Source organism: Phoenix dactylifera, chromosome 3 (assembly GCF_009389715.1).
Source record: "Phoenix dactylifera cultivar Barhee BC4 chromosome 3, palm_55x_up_171113_PBpolish2nd_filt_p, whole genome shotgun sequence".
Taxonomy (NCBI): Eukaryota; Viridiplantae; Streptophyta; class Magnoliopsida; order Arecales; family Arecaceae; genus Phoenix; species Phoenix dactylifera.
In genome coordinates, this window is record NC_052394.1 from 19526730 (window position 1) to 19545999 (window position 19270).

A 19270-nucleotide genomic window follows, 5' to 3' on the forward strand; every position below is an offset into this window, starting at 1 on the left:
ATATTCACTACATTTCTAAACTTAATATTTTATTTTATTTATATACTTTTTATATAAATATATTTACTTTTTATGTTGGGTAAGTTCGCTGAGAATTCGTGGTGTTAAACTAGAACTTGAAGAGTAGTAATACATGTTGAGAATTGAATGTAACAAGCTTTGATGAACCATAACTTGAAAAATATATGGAAATTTTGAGTAAAATCAATTTATATGAAAGAAGACTTTAGAGATTCGAAATGGTCATTAATTTTGGCATATCTGACTTAAAATGATTTGAGCTATACGTTTTTGAAGCTGGGCCTGCTGTGTAGACCTGCTCTAGAAGGTTATAGCAGGTTAACATGAATTTTTAGATTCAGAGAAATCTTATGAAACCCCATTACTCGGTGTAATAGGAAATCCCGTTACGCTGGAAAGAAAATAGAGAGATGCGCGGCTATCAAAAAAGAAAGAAAGAATGAAAAGGGAACAAGGGTTGGAAAGAGTTCAAGGAAAAGAACAAAATCTTGGTTCTTGGAAGAAGAAAATCATGTAAAGGGCTTCCTTGATTGAGATATGCACTGTTTCGTAATATATTGAGGAGATTTTTTTTTCGAATTTATTTAGGAAAAAAGGGTTACGTTCAATTTATTCGATGAATCTTTGTCTTGGTTGGCTTTAGAGTTTGATTTTCACCATGATTTTTTTGTATTTATTTATGAAAAATATAGAACTTCAAATATGGAAAATATAAATATTTAATTCTCTTTTAAGGGATTATTTCATACTTATTTTGGTGTAGCTACTTTGTAGGGTAGTTTACATAAAGGTTAAATTAGGAAATTTCTTACCCACGCTGGACAGAATTTTAAACCCAATCTTTTATGAATGCAAAGCCTATATGTGAAGTACTCTCATATTTAACTGAAGTAAAATATTTAATTCTAGGCGAACTTGTCATAGCGAACTTTCTTTGTTTCTAGACATGACATGTTGGTAGTAATAATAGGATTAGTCTTTTCAACGCATGCATTGATTGCTTGGGTCTAGGGATTGTTTGGGGGTGATGGAGTTACTATTGAATGATAGGAAGCCTTAATTAAGGATTGCAGTGAGGAGAGATAATGCTGTAAAGTGGTACGACTAGTTAGTTTGAGTTAGAATAGGCAACTTTGGATGCTTTTTATTGAATATAATTTTAAATGATGCTCTTGTTAGAACTTAATTGCGAGTTATTTAAGCTCATTTAGAAACTATTAGTGGTTGGTTTACAAGAGGAGTAAGAGTTATAAGTAGATATTTATGACACCCTATCCTTTCCCATTCCTTCGATGTGCTTTACCTGGCTATGTCATTAATAATTTATATTATGCATTTATAAGATAAAATCTGATTTGCATATGAAATGTTATGGATTATAGAACTGTTTATTGTCAACTTATTTTTATTCAGTTTGAGCATTTCTTTTACTTCAACATCTTATTTTATGGAATTGAAATGTGCCAATCAAAGTTAATGCTCGTAATATATTGTTGATTAAAATTTGAAACTCTTACATATAGGTTAAAATTATTGTGATTTTCATGTGATTTGTCTTGTTGCCTTTGTGGATAGTGTTGTTGGTCTTTGGTATTGATGCTCTATTGCGCCACAAATTATAGAGAGTTTGTGTGCCTTATTTAGTGATCTGTTTAAATTCATGCACGAAATCAACTGATGTCGCATGGGTATGAGGAGTCTGCGTGCCGCAAATAATAAGTCTATTTTATATTTAGTCTGTGTATATAATTCTGTGCTTGGTAATTTTCTATTTGACACTTTTCTTTCATAATAACTACCTAATTAATCACACTGGACTTGACCATAACTTGCTAACTAAGGTTGCATTTAATTATTCAACAACCAGCAGTTAAGTGGCAGTTATCCATTTAACTAGTCAAATACCTCAACTTTTTGGCTAGTTAAACTTAGCCGATCAATTTTCCCTAACCAGGTAACCATGGTTAAAGATATTTTAGGGGGAAAGAGAAATAGTTTTAACCAGCTGATTAAACCTCCCACCTATTATTCTTCTTTTCATTTTACCCATCCCTTATTTTTCTTCATGTTTTGCCTCTCTCTCTCTCTCTCCTCACTTTTTAGCTTTGGGCTCGTTTGGTTCGCGGGAAGTATTTTTTCTCTTAGGAATATGATTCCTGAGAAGCAGATTTCTAAGAAGAGGATGCCTAGGAAAGTACTTTTGGCATGTTTGGTTGACAATGAGAAAGTGACAACCAAACCCAGATCCTTCAAAGGAGATAGGAAAGTTGTATTCCCTGGAATATGATTCCCACATTTCATGGAAAAGTTTTTTCCATGAGAAATATGGGAAAGTTACTTTTCCATGAGGCGGGAATCACTCTATTTCTATTTTTTTCTCAAAAAAATCCTTCAGCATTAAAGAAGCATTAAAGAGGCATTAAAGAGGCATTAAAGACCTAATTTTTATTAAGGGTATAATAGGAATTATACATAACTTTCTTGGGAAAGTGGATGGCCAACCAAATATAAGCACTTTGAAAATTTGTCACTTTCCCATGGTCAACCAAACATGCTAAAAATACTTTCCTAGGCATCCTCTTCCTAGGAATTTGTTTTCCAGGAATCATATTCCTAAGAGGAAAAATGCTTCCCGCGAACCAAACGAGCCTTTAAATAGAGTGGTAGAGGTTCAAGGTTCCCTGCCTTCGGCGGCCTCTAGGAGTCCAACTCGCATTGGGAGTTGTTGAGAAAAAAAGACTCTCATCAGGCATCTTCCTTAGTTAGGCACGTGCTTGGATTCTTCATTTCTTTTCTTTATGGCCTGGGGATATCTTAGTGATGGGCTGGTCCAGTGGACCGGGCCACCACACTGTTATCTCCAGTTGACTTCTCCTTAATATTTTTAAGAAAAGCTTCAAGAAACATAGTTAGAATAGTCGCTGCAGCAGAAAAAAGGGCCGGACTCCATACCCAGATCCTGTTGAGTTTAAATTCTACTCCAAAAATCTTATCCTGGACTTATATTAACCCAATCCAAACTATTTGCATACATAGTTGCCGACTGCAAGTTCATGCGCGCAGAGCATGTACTGTGAAAGCGGTCTTGATCTGTTTCTTTAAAGTTTGCGGCTTTTTTTGGGAGCCTTCTTTACGTGGGAGAGAAGTATCTTATTACGGTATAATTAAGGTATCTTATAATTAAGGAAAGCAAACACCGGGGGACAATATAGACAATAGCAAAGAGTGTAGTACATCATTATCAGAACATGCTGCTCGTCTGCTACTCATGTTGGTAAATTAGATTAGTCGTACATAACGAACGAATAATCAGAGACATGCGGACAATTTAGAAGTAATTACTTTTTGCACTAGTTTAATTGTGAAGAAGAATTCAGATTTCGAAGAAACATTTAGCCTTTAGAAGGAAACAAAGACTAAGAGATTTTTAGTAATTTGAAGAATCTTGTTGCTTTATCTATAAATAACTTTTTTTAAAAAATAATAAGAGAAACAACCACCAATGTAATGAGACGCCACAATTAGAACAGCGCAAGTGGGCGTGTCAAGCCAAGTGTTGGGCCTATCACGTTACAAATTCCAAGCAAGATTCGTAGCCTAAGATCATGGCAAGGCCCACCACCACATGGGGGAACATGGCAAGCACAGAGGCCCCTGAGATAAATGCCAATGGATTGTGAAATCTAGCCATGGGGGCAACATCTGCCTACTTGCACTTGCCACATCCTACAAAAAGCTGGTGATCTCAAGTGTTTTATTGGGAAGGTCGAACCCATGTTAACTAGGGGCCACCACATGGTCCTTTCCGGTGGATCCTTGTGCCATTTGGCACGCCGCTGACAGTGTTGATGGATAAAATCCACATGTTATGTGGGAGGATTCTCAGAGGGATTTAATCCCCTGATATGGATATATTCAGCATCTCTGATCAGAGACCTTCCGCTGTGCTACCCGACATATAAAAATTGTGGCAAAAAATCTCTCTTTCTATTTATGAAAATTGTTTTGAGAAAGACAGCTTGTGTAAATTTTTGGTTGGGTGAACCTGATGGTGCATTGCAAGCTGTGTAACTCAGCGAACTCTGCACCCACGACGGTCCCAAACGTTGCCTCTGGAGGCAAGGGTGGGAAAACAAGGAGCAGAGCACGGCTAACCAAGTCATAAGTTTGCACAAAGGAAACGGGTAAGCTTGACCAATGTGTGGGGTGAATGCGACTAACTAATTCCCTTTTATTGTATTAATTATGTACCTTAGGTTCTCCAAGAGAAGCTATCGGATCGCGTATATCCCAAATATCACCCACTTAAGAACATTTCAAAATGATTCCATGTGTAATGAACAAGGCGGAAAAAAAAAAAAAAGAGTCTGTGCCATGGGTGAAGGTTTGGGTGGGATCAAGGCAGCAACAAGTGTGCAACAAGTAGAATTGAAAGTTGATCCATTCGGATTTATTTTTATATTCAAATTTATTTAAATATGTATAGAATTTGAGCATGCAATTAATATTTGTATCTGTATTTTTATTCATTAAAAAAATGGATAGACAACTAACCTTATGCATCCAAATAATCAATTCTATTTATAATTTTATTTAATTTTATATAGTACTTATAAATTTTTAAAAGAAATATATAACTTGATTTATTATTACTTAGTATTATCTTTGATTTTGTGGTTATAAATTTTAACTATTTAATTTATAGTCATATTTATATCTATATCTTGAGAATCCGATTTGTATTCATATGTATTTAAAACAAAATGTAGATATGAATTTTTGCATCCAATTAATATTTGTATTTACCAAACAAACTAAATATGGATATGGACGTATAGGCATTTCATCTGTATCTAATGTAGTTGCAGCTCTAGCAACTAGCTTATTAATGATATAAACAAAAAATGCTTTTCATGGAATGACATATAACTATGGTCTAGTGGTTGCACCTCTCATCTATCTTTTTGCTTCCAATATTAATCCCTTGAATTTTTTTTGATGAAGTTCCTTAATATTTTATCGTAACTTCTTTTTAACGTGAACGAGAAGAGGCAAAACTATCACCTGTTCTAGAATTTGAGGGTATGGCTCACACATTTAAGTTGAGGTCATCCCTACTGTTTATCCGCGGAGTTCACGATAGCCCGCGTCACGCGGGGGAGCAAGGGAGGCGTGATTTTCGATACAGGTCATCTTACCACGTTGCAACTCTGACCAACTCCTTCATGTGAATCCCACCACAAAGTTTTTCCAGTAGATGAATGTAAGGCTTTACTCAATGAAAGGTAAAGATAAAAAAGAAGGGAATCCATTAGGCTTGTCTGTTTCATTAGTGAAACTTAATGGATTATATTTCCTATTCTTATGTAAAGGAAAAAGTGCCATGAGATTTCGTTGTCTATGTGGATTCGGCGAATCCAATCTGGTCCTGAAACATTGACATCCTATTATTAATTGAGATGTTAATTGAGATAGTTTCAGGTTTATAGATCCGCCCAAGATATGTTAACTCTACTTATCAATTTAATCCATACGTTTGAATGCTCACAGAATTTATGCATCTTTTTTTTTAATATAAATATTTATCTAAATAAGCATAGACATAGACGTGCGTTTCTTTGCATAATCCTCATGTCATGCTTTTATTGTAACTGCTGCACCGGAGATGACTAGTCACGGACGGAGTGAGATTGTTGAGATACTACTTTCAGCGAGCATCATGGCACTTTTTAACACTAAGTTAACTCCGCAAGCATAGTGTTAAATGATCAATTGAGAAAATATAGATAAGATACGAGTCATAAACACCCAAAAAGGAAGTCAAGATCCATTATAATTTGTTTCTTATAATTTGTTCGTCTGATCAAATTCAATCACCCATGCCTCGCCCATTAGCCAATCATAGGTGATTGAGCAAAGCATTCAATCTCTTTGCATTCATTGATGCTCCATGAAATAAGCTATGACGCTATAAGATGAACCCACTTTTTTTTTTGGTCTCCTTTTTTTTTTTTTTTGTGGAATTGTAACTCCATTCCTAGAGACTGTATCTTATGTGCATAGGGGAAGTTCTCGACGACAGCAGTGAATGGCCAAGGATGACTTCTTTTTCCCTTTTTTTTTTTAAGGCTTAATTAAGCCTAGTTATTGTAAAATGGAGCAGCATCACGTTAATTAGTTAATCTAAAATACACGTATTAATGTGGCATAACTTGGAAGGTGACACGGGGAGAAACGGTTGCAAGGCGCATGTGGCCGATTCGCCCTCACCCGGAACCGGTCATGTGCGTTTCATTTGTTGTTTGCTGCAATCCATATCAAGCCCTGCAGGCTCGGACGTCAGAAAAGCCAACTTATCGCCATATACAAAGAAATTTAGGCGACGCCCCCCATCTCACCCTCTTCTATAAATAGGACCCCCCCCCTCCCCATTCCCCTTTACAAGCATAACCGTACGCACCCTCGAACCCCACCTTTTCCTTTTCCTTTTCTCTTAGCTCCGATCTAGCAAAGCCTCTCCAATGGCAGTCCCAAGGTGGTCTCTCTTCCTCCTCCTCTCTTCCCTCTCCCTCCTTGTGCGCAGGACCGTCGGGGACTCCGCTTGGGAGAGCGCTCATGCGACGTTCTACGGTGGCGGCGACGCGTCGGGAACGATGGGTAATTAATTAGGCCTACATATTCGCACGAATATTGATCACTGGTGAAAATGACGAGATAAATATGGTTAGCAAATCATTCTAATGGGAAGTGAGTGTTCCATGTCTTTATAGGAGGTGCTTGTGGCTATGGCAACCTCTATAGCCAAGGTTATGGCACGAACACTGCAGCCCTTAGCACGGCGCTCTTCAAGGATGGCCTCAGCTGTGGGTCGTGCTACGAGCTGAGGTGCAACGACGACCCCAGGTGGTGCCTGCCGGGGACCATTGTGGTCACTGCCACCAACTTCTGCCCTCCGAACAATGCCCTCGCCAACGACAATGGAGGGTGGTGCAACCCCCCTCTCCAGCACTTCGACTTGGCCGAGCCTGCCTTCCTCCGGATCGCTCAGTACCGTGCCGGGATCGTGCCCGTGTCCTTCAGAAGGTGAGCCTTGCGTTGCATAGCCCGTGAGTTCTGAAATGAACCGACTTGTCTTGGTTTCTGTGTCTGGGTCAGGACCAAGTTTGGTCATCTGGTGGTGGGTTCGTAGCTAGGCTTGACCCCATGACTGTTGGCTGGAGCCAGTTGCACCATTTTGGCATCTACTCGAGCAATGTCTAACGTGTCATGCCTTTGTCAACAGCATGGCATTAATTAGCTGGGTTTATAAAATATTATTATAGTTGAATAGTTTTTATGATATCAACTGATGTCATGTTAATGAAGGAGATATGCTGTCTAATATAATTTGTTCGTGATCCACCAAATATTTTCCGTTCTACTCTTTCTTGCGGCATGCAATGAGTGATCTCTAACCATGTTCATGATATCCTCCTGCAGGGTGCCATGTGTGAAGAAGGGTGGGATTAGATTCACCATTAACGGTCACTCTTACTTCAATTTGGTCTTGATCTCGAATGTTGCGGGTGCTGGCGACGTGCATGCTGTGTCCATCAAGGGATCGAAGACTGGCTGGCAGGCGATGTCACGGAACTGGGGACAGAACTGGCAAAGCAATGCATACCTCAACGGACAGAGCCTCTCCTTCCGAGTCACTACGAGCGACGGGAGGACCGTCACCAGCTATAATGCTGTGCCCGCCGGGTGGCAATTCGGCCAGACCTTCGAAGGGGGCCAATTCTAAGGAGAGCAGGACTTGCTAGCCTAGTTATCAATACCTCTTGCACTATTTGTATTGGCTTTTACTATTGGGTTAGGAGGGGAAGGAAGGAGCCTACTGTATAGATAAGTAGGTTAATTTGGCTATGCTGTGGTAGCTTTCACTGAGCACCCGCTATTCGGTATATGGATAGATAAGATAGATGTGAATTTGTTTTCAGTGCCTATAAGATTTCCTTTTGGAAAGATGCCAAAGGCCGGGATTGCAGGGATAGGGAAGTTGGGTGGTCTTGTTTGTTGGGTAGCCCCCTCGGTCATTATCAAATGGATTAAAGATGTCTGTGGGGACTAAGCTCTTGTACTTTCGTGAGGATGCTATTCCAGGCCACATGCGTGTAACAAAGTGTTCTATAAGTATTACGGAGTTTTGTTATCCGCTATTCTGCATTGTTATCCTTTCATGTGGTATTTATTACGAGGACTTGTGTCAAATTTGGTTGAGCTCTTGATATGTTTGGTGGTAAGCTTTTTCTTTCTACGGGAATAACTTTATCGGATACGTCCACTGTTTTTACCGACCGGATATATAAATGTGACAAGAACTCGATCAAGGAAGAGGACAAGCTAGCTAGCGGCCTTCGCTTCTCGCTAACTCTCTTCTTTCACAACTTTTTTCCCTTTTATTTTTTTCTTTAGGAAGGCATTTAGATCACTACTACGTATTAAAGAAAGCTCGGAGGCTGTGAAAGAGATCCAGTGGCTCTCCATGGATCTTAACGTTATCCTTATTTAGTGTCAGGGGTGGGAGGACGGACAGAGTATTTGAACCATGTCCCTTTCTCCATTAAAATCTTGGTTGTTGCCGTCATCCGTGGTAAGTTACATGCGACAGCCTAAACGTTCGTGTGACCTATTTTTTTTTTTGTTGTTATAATTATGTGGTAGAGTTTTCACGGACTCAATTTGAGTACCGCTGATGGAGCCACGTAGTACTACTTTGGACTAAATGTCCTTGGTCCAGGGTTTGGTATCGCTGATTAGTCATTCAAGTGGTCTCTTGAGACACAGGATGTGCGCCAATATTACAAATGATGAACAAACTTTTCGGTGAATGTAAACTAGTTGGGGCACCACGTCAAGTCACACTCTTAAGACTTCTCAACGGAAATATGCAGCTTGTGTGCTTCATTAAATGCGTGATGCATCCCTATGAGCAGATAGAGAAGAAACGGCTGAAGTTGTGATAAGTTGATGCTACGTACATCGTCATAATACTGCTTCAGAAATTGAAATGTTCTATGTCATGAATTGACCAGCTTAATATGCGCAAGATTAGCAAGTAATGAACTATTACTTCATAATCCAAGCATGCATAAATCTTGAAATAAATTTCTCAGGATTATCAAAAAAAAAAAAAGAAAAAGACAGAAGATAGCAAAACAAAATGTTCTGGTTTAACGGCACCATGGTCGTATGGAGCTATTGCCTTCCATCAGAAGTCACTTCCGAGAGTAGTCAATTCATTTACATGTTCTCTTTAGCAGGCAAATGTGTAACGCAACAAAGCTCGCGAGAACTCTCAATTTAGTTTTTACATTTCTAAAGCCTTATCCTTCAACTCCAAAACATCTTTGCCTCAAGTAAACCCCCGTATCCAGTGACAGCTTCGGATAAGCGCAAGAAAAAGCAACTGAAATAAGAACTTCAAAAATTAAAAAAAAAAGGTGGTCATATAAAGGAGTTTCATGAAACCAGACCACATGGTAGAATCCAAATGACCCAAAACCGAAATCTTCTTGAAAAAGGTTATGGCAGCAAGATGAAGCTCTTAACTGGGATCTTGGGAAGAGAGCACCATTTCGGGTTCACATGAGAAAGGTGAGAAATATGAACTTAAGAGAAATGCCAGGGATATACATCCGTCACCTCTTCTAGGAGAACAACCAGGTATCCAGGTCTTCTCCCATGTCGGTTCTACCATATCCAACTACTTAAAGCAAGCTGCTTAGCCATAAAGCACCTTCTTCAAACTCCAACATCATCCGTGCTGTAAAATTTGATGAAGTGCAAAGAATGTAAAAATGCTACTGAACAAAAGCCCAAATCCTCATCGAACTTAGCCCCCAGCAAACTGCCATAATATACATGCAAAACAAACACCATCCTTGCAACTGAAACAATTGACTTCAGTAATTCAACAATGAATACTTTAACCTCAATACAATCTTCCCCTTCTCAACTCCAAGCTTCCCACCAGTCACCAACCAGTGCCCTGGTATATCATCTGGGCCTTTGCACATCTCCGACATATCCACAAGCTTCATCAGTTTCCCCAAATCACTTGATCCTGCACTTGAGTCACCTGAGTCCTTGGAATCTCCCGCAGACAGTCTCTTTGATTTGTTGTTTGGACCTGCTGGATTGTGGTCCCACAAGGATCTTCTTATGGTGCATCCAGGTACCTTAGAATAGAGAAGTTTCATGTACAACACATTCTTTGTTCCAAAGTCCCAAACTCCAAGCTGAGCTCCAGTGACTATATACACACCAGAGATGTCACCAAGAAAAGTCTCGTTGTGCTCAATTGGCGCTGTACAGATGTGAGAGAAGTTCTTCCACTTCACAGGCTCAAACCACCGGCTATCTTGCTCCTCAGGTCCCTGCCACTTTGGTGCACCTATGGCAATGTGAGTGTCCCAATAAGGTTGAAGGATCTTTGGAAGAGATGCCAAGTGCTGGACCTGAATACATAGCCGGTTCTGCTTGGCTCCTTCCAAGCGCAATCTTAGGCCAATGACAGGCTTACGCCCAACTGATACCTGCATAGTTATCCAAATGACATCACAGGAAAAGGAGGATTAAAAAGAAGGTTCACTGCCAAAAAAAAAAAAAAAAAAATGACACCAGGTCATCTGTGTATAGAAAAGGTTTCAAATTATCATTGCCCCAGCGTATAAGTGGAGTAGAAGGAAAGCAATAGGAAATATGGGTGAAATTTCAGTACAAAGTACCTACTGCTATGAAAAATTATTAGTGACAGCATGTCTATGACCCTTTCTATATTAAATGGATTCAGATAATCAATAATTTAGAGAGCAATTACTGATAGTTATTATATATGAAGATTCAGAATATAGAGTTGCTGAAAGTTGGGATGATAATGGCAAATGATCCTTCTGATACTTTTCTAGCTTGCAAGCAGATGCCATCTAAAGATGGTATACCAAACAAGAAAGTACAAAGATAGCATGGCATGTACTGGTAGCATATTAGAATCAGTAATATATCGCAACGCAATCGTAGTTTCAAAGCAGGTACATCATAAGGAATGGTCATTAAAGTCAACTTTACAATTACAATATTATTTGCACTAGTCCAATTCATCAAGAAAAAGTTTTATTAATTTCCGATGACACTTTTTTATAGAAATTTTTACCGATCAATTTGTTGCGAAATTCACATATTTTTTGCATGACCGTGCAAAGCATTTATGCATCTTTAAGGGAATGAAAAGAAAAATGAAGGCAGTGTTCCCCAAGATACAGTTTCATATACAATAATAGACGCTAGTATCAACCCGGCGATTCTAACGGCTCTATTCAATTCTATGTGCTGCATGAAAAGCTCACCTGCTCTTGGCTGACATGAAGCTTTGGCCCCATAATACTGCACTGCAAATATGGGCAGACTGGCTCTTTTCTTTGATGCCCTGGAAGTTCATTTCGAACTGGGGCCCATATCCTGGGGACCTGAAACTCTAGAAAATATCGTAGCTCTTCGATTGGAGGCTTATCTGCAAATGGAAATGGAGAATATTTTCAGGTTAGTCATGTAAAGATCCCACGAAAATAATTTAACAAAGAAACACATGTACAAGGGCGAAATATATACATTCCAGATAAAGATTGATAGCCCGCGTTAGATGGTCCTTCCCAGGGATGTTTTCAAGGAGAGAAGTGATTGGATAGAAAGTCATTTCAATAACATCAGGAGCTGAACAGACAGTTCTTGCCCAGTTGGTGTAGCTTTGGACTAGATCATCTCCTCCCCTTCTTCTGAAAATGACAGTAACATCCTGCATCAACAATTGCATCAGAAAAATGGAGGCTCAGACATTAGAACATTGCTTGACACTTAAAACTGCCATGGATTACATATAGATATAAGCCACAAGTAAGCAACTTAACCTTTTCTGGTATGCCTTTATGTTACTAAAAAGCTCATGGAGAATAAGCATAATAGACGAATGTCCCATCCAAATCGAACAGAAGACGATTTCACTAACTAGACTGATAATAATTAGAATAAGAGCAATTACGCTTCGCTGAAATTGACGAATTTAGTTTAAGACAGCTCTGGTGGTTTCAGCTAATCTAAGCCAAAAATGACAGCAATTGATCAGGAGGGCTAAATTCAAATCATGTTTACCAATGTCCATACATCTAATACGTGTGGAGAAAGCATGAATAACTGTGATCCCCATCTAATTAAATTTTTTTCCTATTACTCATGTAACTTGATAAATACACTTCAACTTTAATGGGCAATCTTCAGACTAAACTAAGATTTTACAAAGTTTACCCAAAGACTTACTGCACATAAAACAATGAGATAATATTTTTTAATGGTACCCATCACAATTCTATCTCCAAAAATCACAAACAGTACAATACAATCTTTATTACTCTGGTAATTTTCTTGATATAATTCTTTTTTGCTTTTATTTTATCTCTGTAATTATTTTTTTCAGTTAAGAATGCAGAAACTGTTAGTAAAACTCCTTCGGTGCAACGTGTACTTGGTCAACAGCTTAGTTCCAAAACATGTGGTAGAGGATTCAAAACTTCTTTCTTGCATAGAACTTCATTAAACTAATTATGTATTTCATAAACCGAACCAATTTTCGATCCAGTCAATCATAAACTTGGATAGCGGCTTGTACAGATGTAGCACATCACTTAATAAGTATGGCAGATGAAGACTAAGGTCTGACCATGGACCTCACACATATGGGCTCCGGTCTGCTTGTGGTATGGCCATCAAAGTATGAGCACAAGCTTAATTACGGCAACAATCATGTAAAACAACGACAAAGTTATAAACATCACTTTTGTGACCTGCGATTGGCCTATAAGAATTCATTGGTCCCACATGCAATATCTAGAGCAGCGAGTATTCGGCAGTCACAAGTAAGCATGCAATCCTAGATATATACTAACCTATTTTCAAAATGCAAGCTTCTCGGTGACCTCAGATTGCTCTAGCTTGTGATAGTCTTTGGACATGGGCAATTGCTAGATAGCTATCCTTCTCTTGGAAGTGGGTGAACCACATTTTATAGGATCCTGTGACTTAAGGTCTAGCTGCTAGTTTCTCTCAAGAATCCAGAAAAGGAGAACCCAAAGACTGCCCATGGATTTCAGCACGATTGTTATAGCGATAGCATATTTCAGACCTCCTTTGAGAGATCAAGGATTTATTTTCGGTAACAAGGAGCCCCTTCTGCAGGTCCATCCACGACTACTTATTGATTTTAGTTATTGAAATGAAAAGAACCAACACATTTGAAGAAAAAAAAATTCTTACCACGTCTGAATGCCAATACACATTTTGGAAGAAGATATTCTGTAGCCATCCCAAAAGAGTCACAAACATTAATAAGGTCTCAGTTTAATACATTCAACAGAGATATGCAGATTCTATAAAAGTTTTCCTGATATAACATATACATAATAAAATAAAAAAAACAATATATCTAACAGCTTATAAATATTAAATACTTCGAGTACTGTTCATCAAATAGGATGTATGTGATTTAAATAACAGTGGACACATCGAAAAAAACTTCTCATATAGCAAGCAGCATGGTTTGGTTTTGATTTCCATATTGCAATTGTTACTATAATATCATGATCTAGGATCACCTCCCTATCTTACATTGCATGCATATAAGCTGACATATGTCATCTTCTTGGAAAATATTTAAATTTCTAATTAACTAATTTCATTCCCTTTTCCTTATTTCCCCAGTCATAACTCTGTCATGGTGGTGAAGAACTTCCAATTGTTGTTAAGCAAGGGATGCAGTTTTTAGCCTTTACATGCATATATAAGTCGGAGATACAACAGCAATTGTAAAATATGAATAAGAAAGTAAATATGTTGTACTACCTCCTTTGCAGTAAGATATGGAGCATTGGGTGGGAGATACAACAGCAATTGTAAAATATAAATAAGAAAGTAAATATGTTGTACTACCTCCTTTGCAGTAAGATATGGAGCATTGGGTGGTTGCGGGTATATTCCTTGACTGTTGAACACAAAAGGATCCACGGCCTGGCAATCCATCCGGTACAAATATGTTAAGCCGATGTGCAATACAGGCTACATAAAATGTTCATAAGCAATTTCCAAGAGAAAAAAGACAAAGCACTAGCCTTATCCTTCAGTTTCAATGGACCTGAACTTGTATGCTTTCCAGTTTCTGAGAACCTTTGCTCTCCAATGTCCTGGATATAGTTCTTTAGTTCCATGGATGATAAGGGTGACGAGCTATGCTGCTTCACATAAATCACATCCTTACCACCAATGGTAATGGAAGTGATGACATGAGTCCCATAATTCTCAATAAATCTGTAAACAAGCATAACTTTTAAATGTTTTTTATTGTTGTAAAAATTTTGCTTTCTTTCAACATGTAATTTGTATATTTACCTTGCTAATGACAACGGTTCCCATGAAAGTGGCACAGCATGCCTCACCTCTCCTTGTAATGATAAAGATTGTTTTACCAAGTAAACCTCACATAAAGGGATGAACATTCCTTCCATTGCAAGGTTTTTTGTAGCTGCAGCATCAATTTTCTTTGATCCAGTAAAGCTGAATGCAGAATTAAAGCTTCCGATGGGAAAATTTCCCAGCAGATGAGCTTTTCTGTTAAAATATTCTGCCATCTGCACTCACGCATAGGTGGGAAATCATAACTAATCATCTATGATAATCAGCAAGGAAATAGAACACCTCACATCATACTATAATCAGCCTATAATATACAATATGGTAAAAAACATCTTCACTTTCTGGAAAAAAATATGGCCAGGACAATACAGCTACTGTGAACTAGAAAAAATAGAACATAACTTCATTGTCTGCCTACTGTCACATTGCAGAATTCATTCCTTATGAATGATGCAACAAGGAAGGGGATGGGTGATGATGGACAACAGTCAACAATTTACTACTGAAATAAGCACTCTGGTGATAGTGTCCCTTTCTCCTCAATGATAGAGATTCTAGACAATGACTAAAACAACTTATTACTGAAACAAGCAGTATGGTGATAGCATTCCTTTCTCCTCAATGACAGGGAGATTCTGGAAAACAGTTAAAACGATTAACTACTGAAACAAGCAATAAGATGATAGTGCTCCTTTCTCCTCAATGACCAATAACCATTATAAATGGTTCTACAAAGCCAAGATGCATGGATGCTTTTAAGAAGATTCTGCGCTGTTTTGCTTCTTTTCTTTCAGACATGTGGATATCCCATTCAGGGTTGTAAATGATACCCGAAAACTCAATAGCCCAATCTGATTATTTTATAATAATTGCGGTATAGATTCAAATTAAGTTGGGATAAACCTTATCAAATCAAAGTCGGATTCTATATATTGGATCTGATTTCTTATATGATTGAATGCTGATGCAGCTATGTTCAAATACAAAAACCCAATAACCTGAATATAAGGATAGAAATATAAAGAAATTGGCCACATGACTTGTGTTAATTCCTTTTCTTCTTAATTGGAATTACGTCTTTCTCGCATGCATGCTCTACTCAACTCTTGCCTATTGCTATTTTAGTTCCAAATCCAAGCCAACACTTGGATTTTGATTACGTTTCAATCAAACTAGATGTATATTGAAATTCGAATATGTTTCTAAAGTGATTGGATTTGTTTTTCAAAACCAAGTATTCGCCTCTTAGATCGTGCTCTTTTCTCACCAAAAACTAAGAAGATTCACTATTTACGGAGGACTATTGTGATAAAAGTTCTTTCAGTTTTGGAAATTGCTAACTGCTAACTAGTTGGTGTATAAAAATCATGTGCTAAGTTGAACCTCAAGAAAACTTGAATCTAATTATTAATCAGGTTTGGAAGCTAGTTCCACGTTTACTCATTTTGATGGATCCAAACTCGATTTTTCTTATCAAGGTCGGATGCAGATACAACATGGATTTGACCCAATTCCAACCCATTTACAGCCCTAAACCCATTGTGCAATTGGCGAATAAAAGATTGAAGGTTAGGGAATTGCCGGGTTTAAAAGAAACTCATAGGCTTAAACAAAAGGCAAAGATAGATGGGGAAGGATAGCAGGGATTTATAGAATTCTCTCTTAAATAAAGGCTATGGAGAACAATAGTTTTAAAACAATACTGTGCATAGGGAAACAAGGCCTGGAACATATTGCTTCAGGCCAAAACATGTTAACACCAACTAGTCTAGTGTTGGATACCTAAAACCAAATTTTCATAGTTGGATACCCAATCTGAGCAGGTTTAATCTCTCTATTCTGGGACTAATTAAACCTTCAGGATATGAGCTTACAAGAAAGAGTTGTAAATTTTTGGTTTAAAAACCATTCCAAACTCTATTTCCACCCCCTTGACCATCTAATACTTTGAACTATAAGCAAAATAAAACTTATTGGTCCCTCTATCAAGACCCAGTCCTGCTCCTACTCACATTCCTTTTCCTGGTTTTAAAACGTATGGTAATATATTACCTAGAATTTTTTGAGGTAGCCATAACATTTTGGCAATACAAAGAAGGAGAAGGTCATTTTCTTGTTTGTTGAATGGCAAACCCTTGAATCTATAAAGGGTTCATAATCTATAAGAGAAAGTATATAAAACCTGAAAAACTGCGAACAATAGTCAACAGTCATTGTCTGATATATGTGGCTTAGCTAATAGAAAGCTTCAGTCCTGAAACCTTAATTTGTCATGCTACAGAGCTCACATACCAAATAGTAAACTCTATCAAAAGTTATATTCTTCCACCATGTCAATCAACCAGAAATGAGACAGACAAAGGTCTCTATGTCAAAGATAAGATTCTACAAAATCCTTAAATAACTTAAATAACTTGACAAACCTTTAACATTATGCTGCTTTATGAAAAATCCTTTTTTCCCTCAGAACCATGTGAGGTGGTCAGCTTCAGTCAAATGGCCATCATGGATTGCATGGTTAAGTTTAAAAAATAAACTGTAATAACCATTCTGATCATATGTTGCAAAATTATGTTCATTAAGAACTATAATGCATGTTCAAAAATAATTTCTCAATCTTGAAAACTTTGGCCTGACTTCTGTCCTTATGGTCCAGCCTTTGAGTTAATTATGAACTCTGAATTCTCCTGTATTACATGATGCATCGAACAAGCCCTGCCATATGCCATGCACTTAGTCGAAAAAATTACATGATTTCATTACTCTTTTTGAGCATCAACCAAAAAATGACCCTTATTCTTTTTCTTAGTTATCATACATGCCCACAAAAATACGGTCTTGAACAAAGTTTAACTATTAAATCCAACAAGTGATTGGTACTAAATCAAACTAGTTTACACACCTTTTGTTGACGGAAAAGACACTGAGATATACATATAATTATGTTAAACAAGTTTATAAATTTAAAAATGTTGATATACACTAAAATTTAATCAATGAGCCTAAAAAACCACTGAAAACAATGACCAAGCGAACTGTATCCCTTCATATTCTGCTGGTGATCTCGAAACTGATCCTAAAACAAACAATGATCTCATACAGAACCAATGCCATGTTAGCAATAATTCTTGAAATAACACGGAGCAATTACAACTCCTTGTTCCAATCTTTCATGTTTATTATACGTTTCTACTTCTCATTAATTGCATGACAGAACTAAAGTACGATTATCAACAACTATAATAACTGCATTTAAAGAAATTAAATAATCCAAACACAATCGCATATTAAAATGACAATTGGTATAAAGTAAATTCACTTGCAACAAAATATACTTCCCAGCATCAATCCGTGAACAATATGCGGTAGCATTTAACAGGAATCATCACAGAGACGACAACACAAATTAAACTCAATAAAAGGAGCAATTAGGAAAATCAAGCAGAGTCCCCGCCATACCTCATAGAACCCGTAAGCACCCGTGCTCTCCCGCCTGCTGCTCTCCCTTGAACACCACACATCTCTCGACACATTGGGCACGATCAGACTGTTAGACACCGGCAGATCTCTCATGTGCTCCTCATCGACCTCAACAAGCCTCGACCCGGCAACCCCCTTGCAGTAGAGCAACCGGGTATCATAGTTAACATCAAAACCCCTCCCCAGAGCCTGGATTGAACTCTGTATAGTGCGAAAAGCAGCATTCTCCTCCATCCTCACCACGTCCCGGACAAAGCCAAGAATCTACAAAACCTAAAACTCTAAACCTAAATCAAAATCCAAAAAAACCCAGTCAGACCCCTTGGCATCCATCTCCAGTACCGATCGTTCCATCTAGGGGTTCTCAGAAACCCCCGGGAAGAATCCCAGACCGAATCTTTTGACGGCGATCTTTTCCAATCTTTCGAGCTTAATTTCTTGGATCCTGTGAAAAGAAGCGCCTTTCTTCCTTCTTTATTCCTTCCACAGAGCTAAAACCCTAAGCCCCAAATTACAAACGGCGGATCTCGCTTTCCTCAACTAAATTAAAAGACTTTTGGCACAAGGGATTGAAGGCTCGAAGCTACGAGGATTCTAAAACGTTCTTTTAAACTTCCTCGGTGCGAGGGATTCCTTTGCCTCTAGAGCCTAAAAAGACCACATTTCTCCCCCCACCCGGCCGGCTCCAAGAAGTCGATAATTTGAGCCTTCGAGAACACGAGTTGCGCCCTCTCTCTCTCTCTCTCTCTCTCATCTAACTGGGCTTTGACTGTGGGGATTGGGCTTTTAGACCTTGACATCTGATGGGTTCTATTACACCAATATCGATGCGTCCACACACACTCTTTGACTAATCCCTAGACTAAACTAGGATTGAGAAAAGTATTTAGGAGAAAGCAAGACTGAATGTACATGCGTGTGGAGATAGAAGTAGTGTGTTTATGATGTGATGACCGTCTGCTAAACTCTGGCAGCTCTTTTGTGACCTCCACCTTTCAAGATATTGATGGTAAACATTCCCTCTCAGTCAAAGACATCTTGGTTCTAATTGTTTGGAAGAATAGTGAGCTTTCGTCAATCAGCTTACTTTGCATTCCCATTCAAGGTGAGGAGAGAAGGTGAGACTCATCTTACAAGTTGCCGTGACTCTCAAGTCTAGCTAGTAGGAATCTAACATCTTTCATTGGCTTGCTTTGACTGTCTACAAGTTGGAAAGGGTCCGGAAGTTTTTTCGTCCCCCCACCCTCCCCACGCGATGATGACAAGGGAGGCA

General features: G+C 38.3%; 2 protein-coding genes across 2 annotated transcripts; one reads left to right on the forward strand and one right to left on the reverse strand.

The window, feature by feature from the left end:
* The first annotated feature begins 6442 nt into the window (after nucleotides 1-6442).
* On the forward strand, nucleotides 6443-8219 carry LOC103713417 (expansin-A2-like). The gene is made up of 3 exons (XM_008800339.3): nucleotides 6443-6678; nucleotides 6792-7104; nucleotides 7501-8219. Exons 1-3 carry the CDS (start codon nucleotides 6543-6545, stop codon nucleotides 7802-7804), a joined length of 753 nt encoding a protein of 250 aa, XP_008798561.2. The 5' UTR covers nucleotides 6443-6542; the 3' UTR covers nucleotides 7805-8219.
* A 1010-nt stretch (nucleotides 8220-9229) lies between these two features.
* Nucleotides 9230-18750, reverse strand: LOC103713418 (MACPF domain-containing protein CAD1-like). Its single transcript, XM_039124910.1, has 7 exons — nucleotides 17977-18750; nucleotides 14494-14732; nucleotides 14217-14412; nucleotides 14038-14115; nucleotides 11671-11854; nucleotides 11409-11572; nucleotides 9230-10598 (listed from the first exon to the last, which is right to left on the reverse strand). The coding sequence occupies exons 1-7, from the start codon at nucleotides 18229-18231 to the stop codon at nucleotides 9966-9968; spliced, it is 1749 nt and encodes a 582-aa protein (XP_038980838.1). The 5' UTR covers nucleotides 18232-18750; the 3' UTR covers nucleotides 9230-9965.
* Nucleotides 18751-19270: the final 520 nt, after the last annotated feature.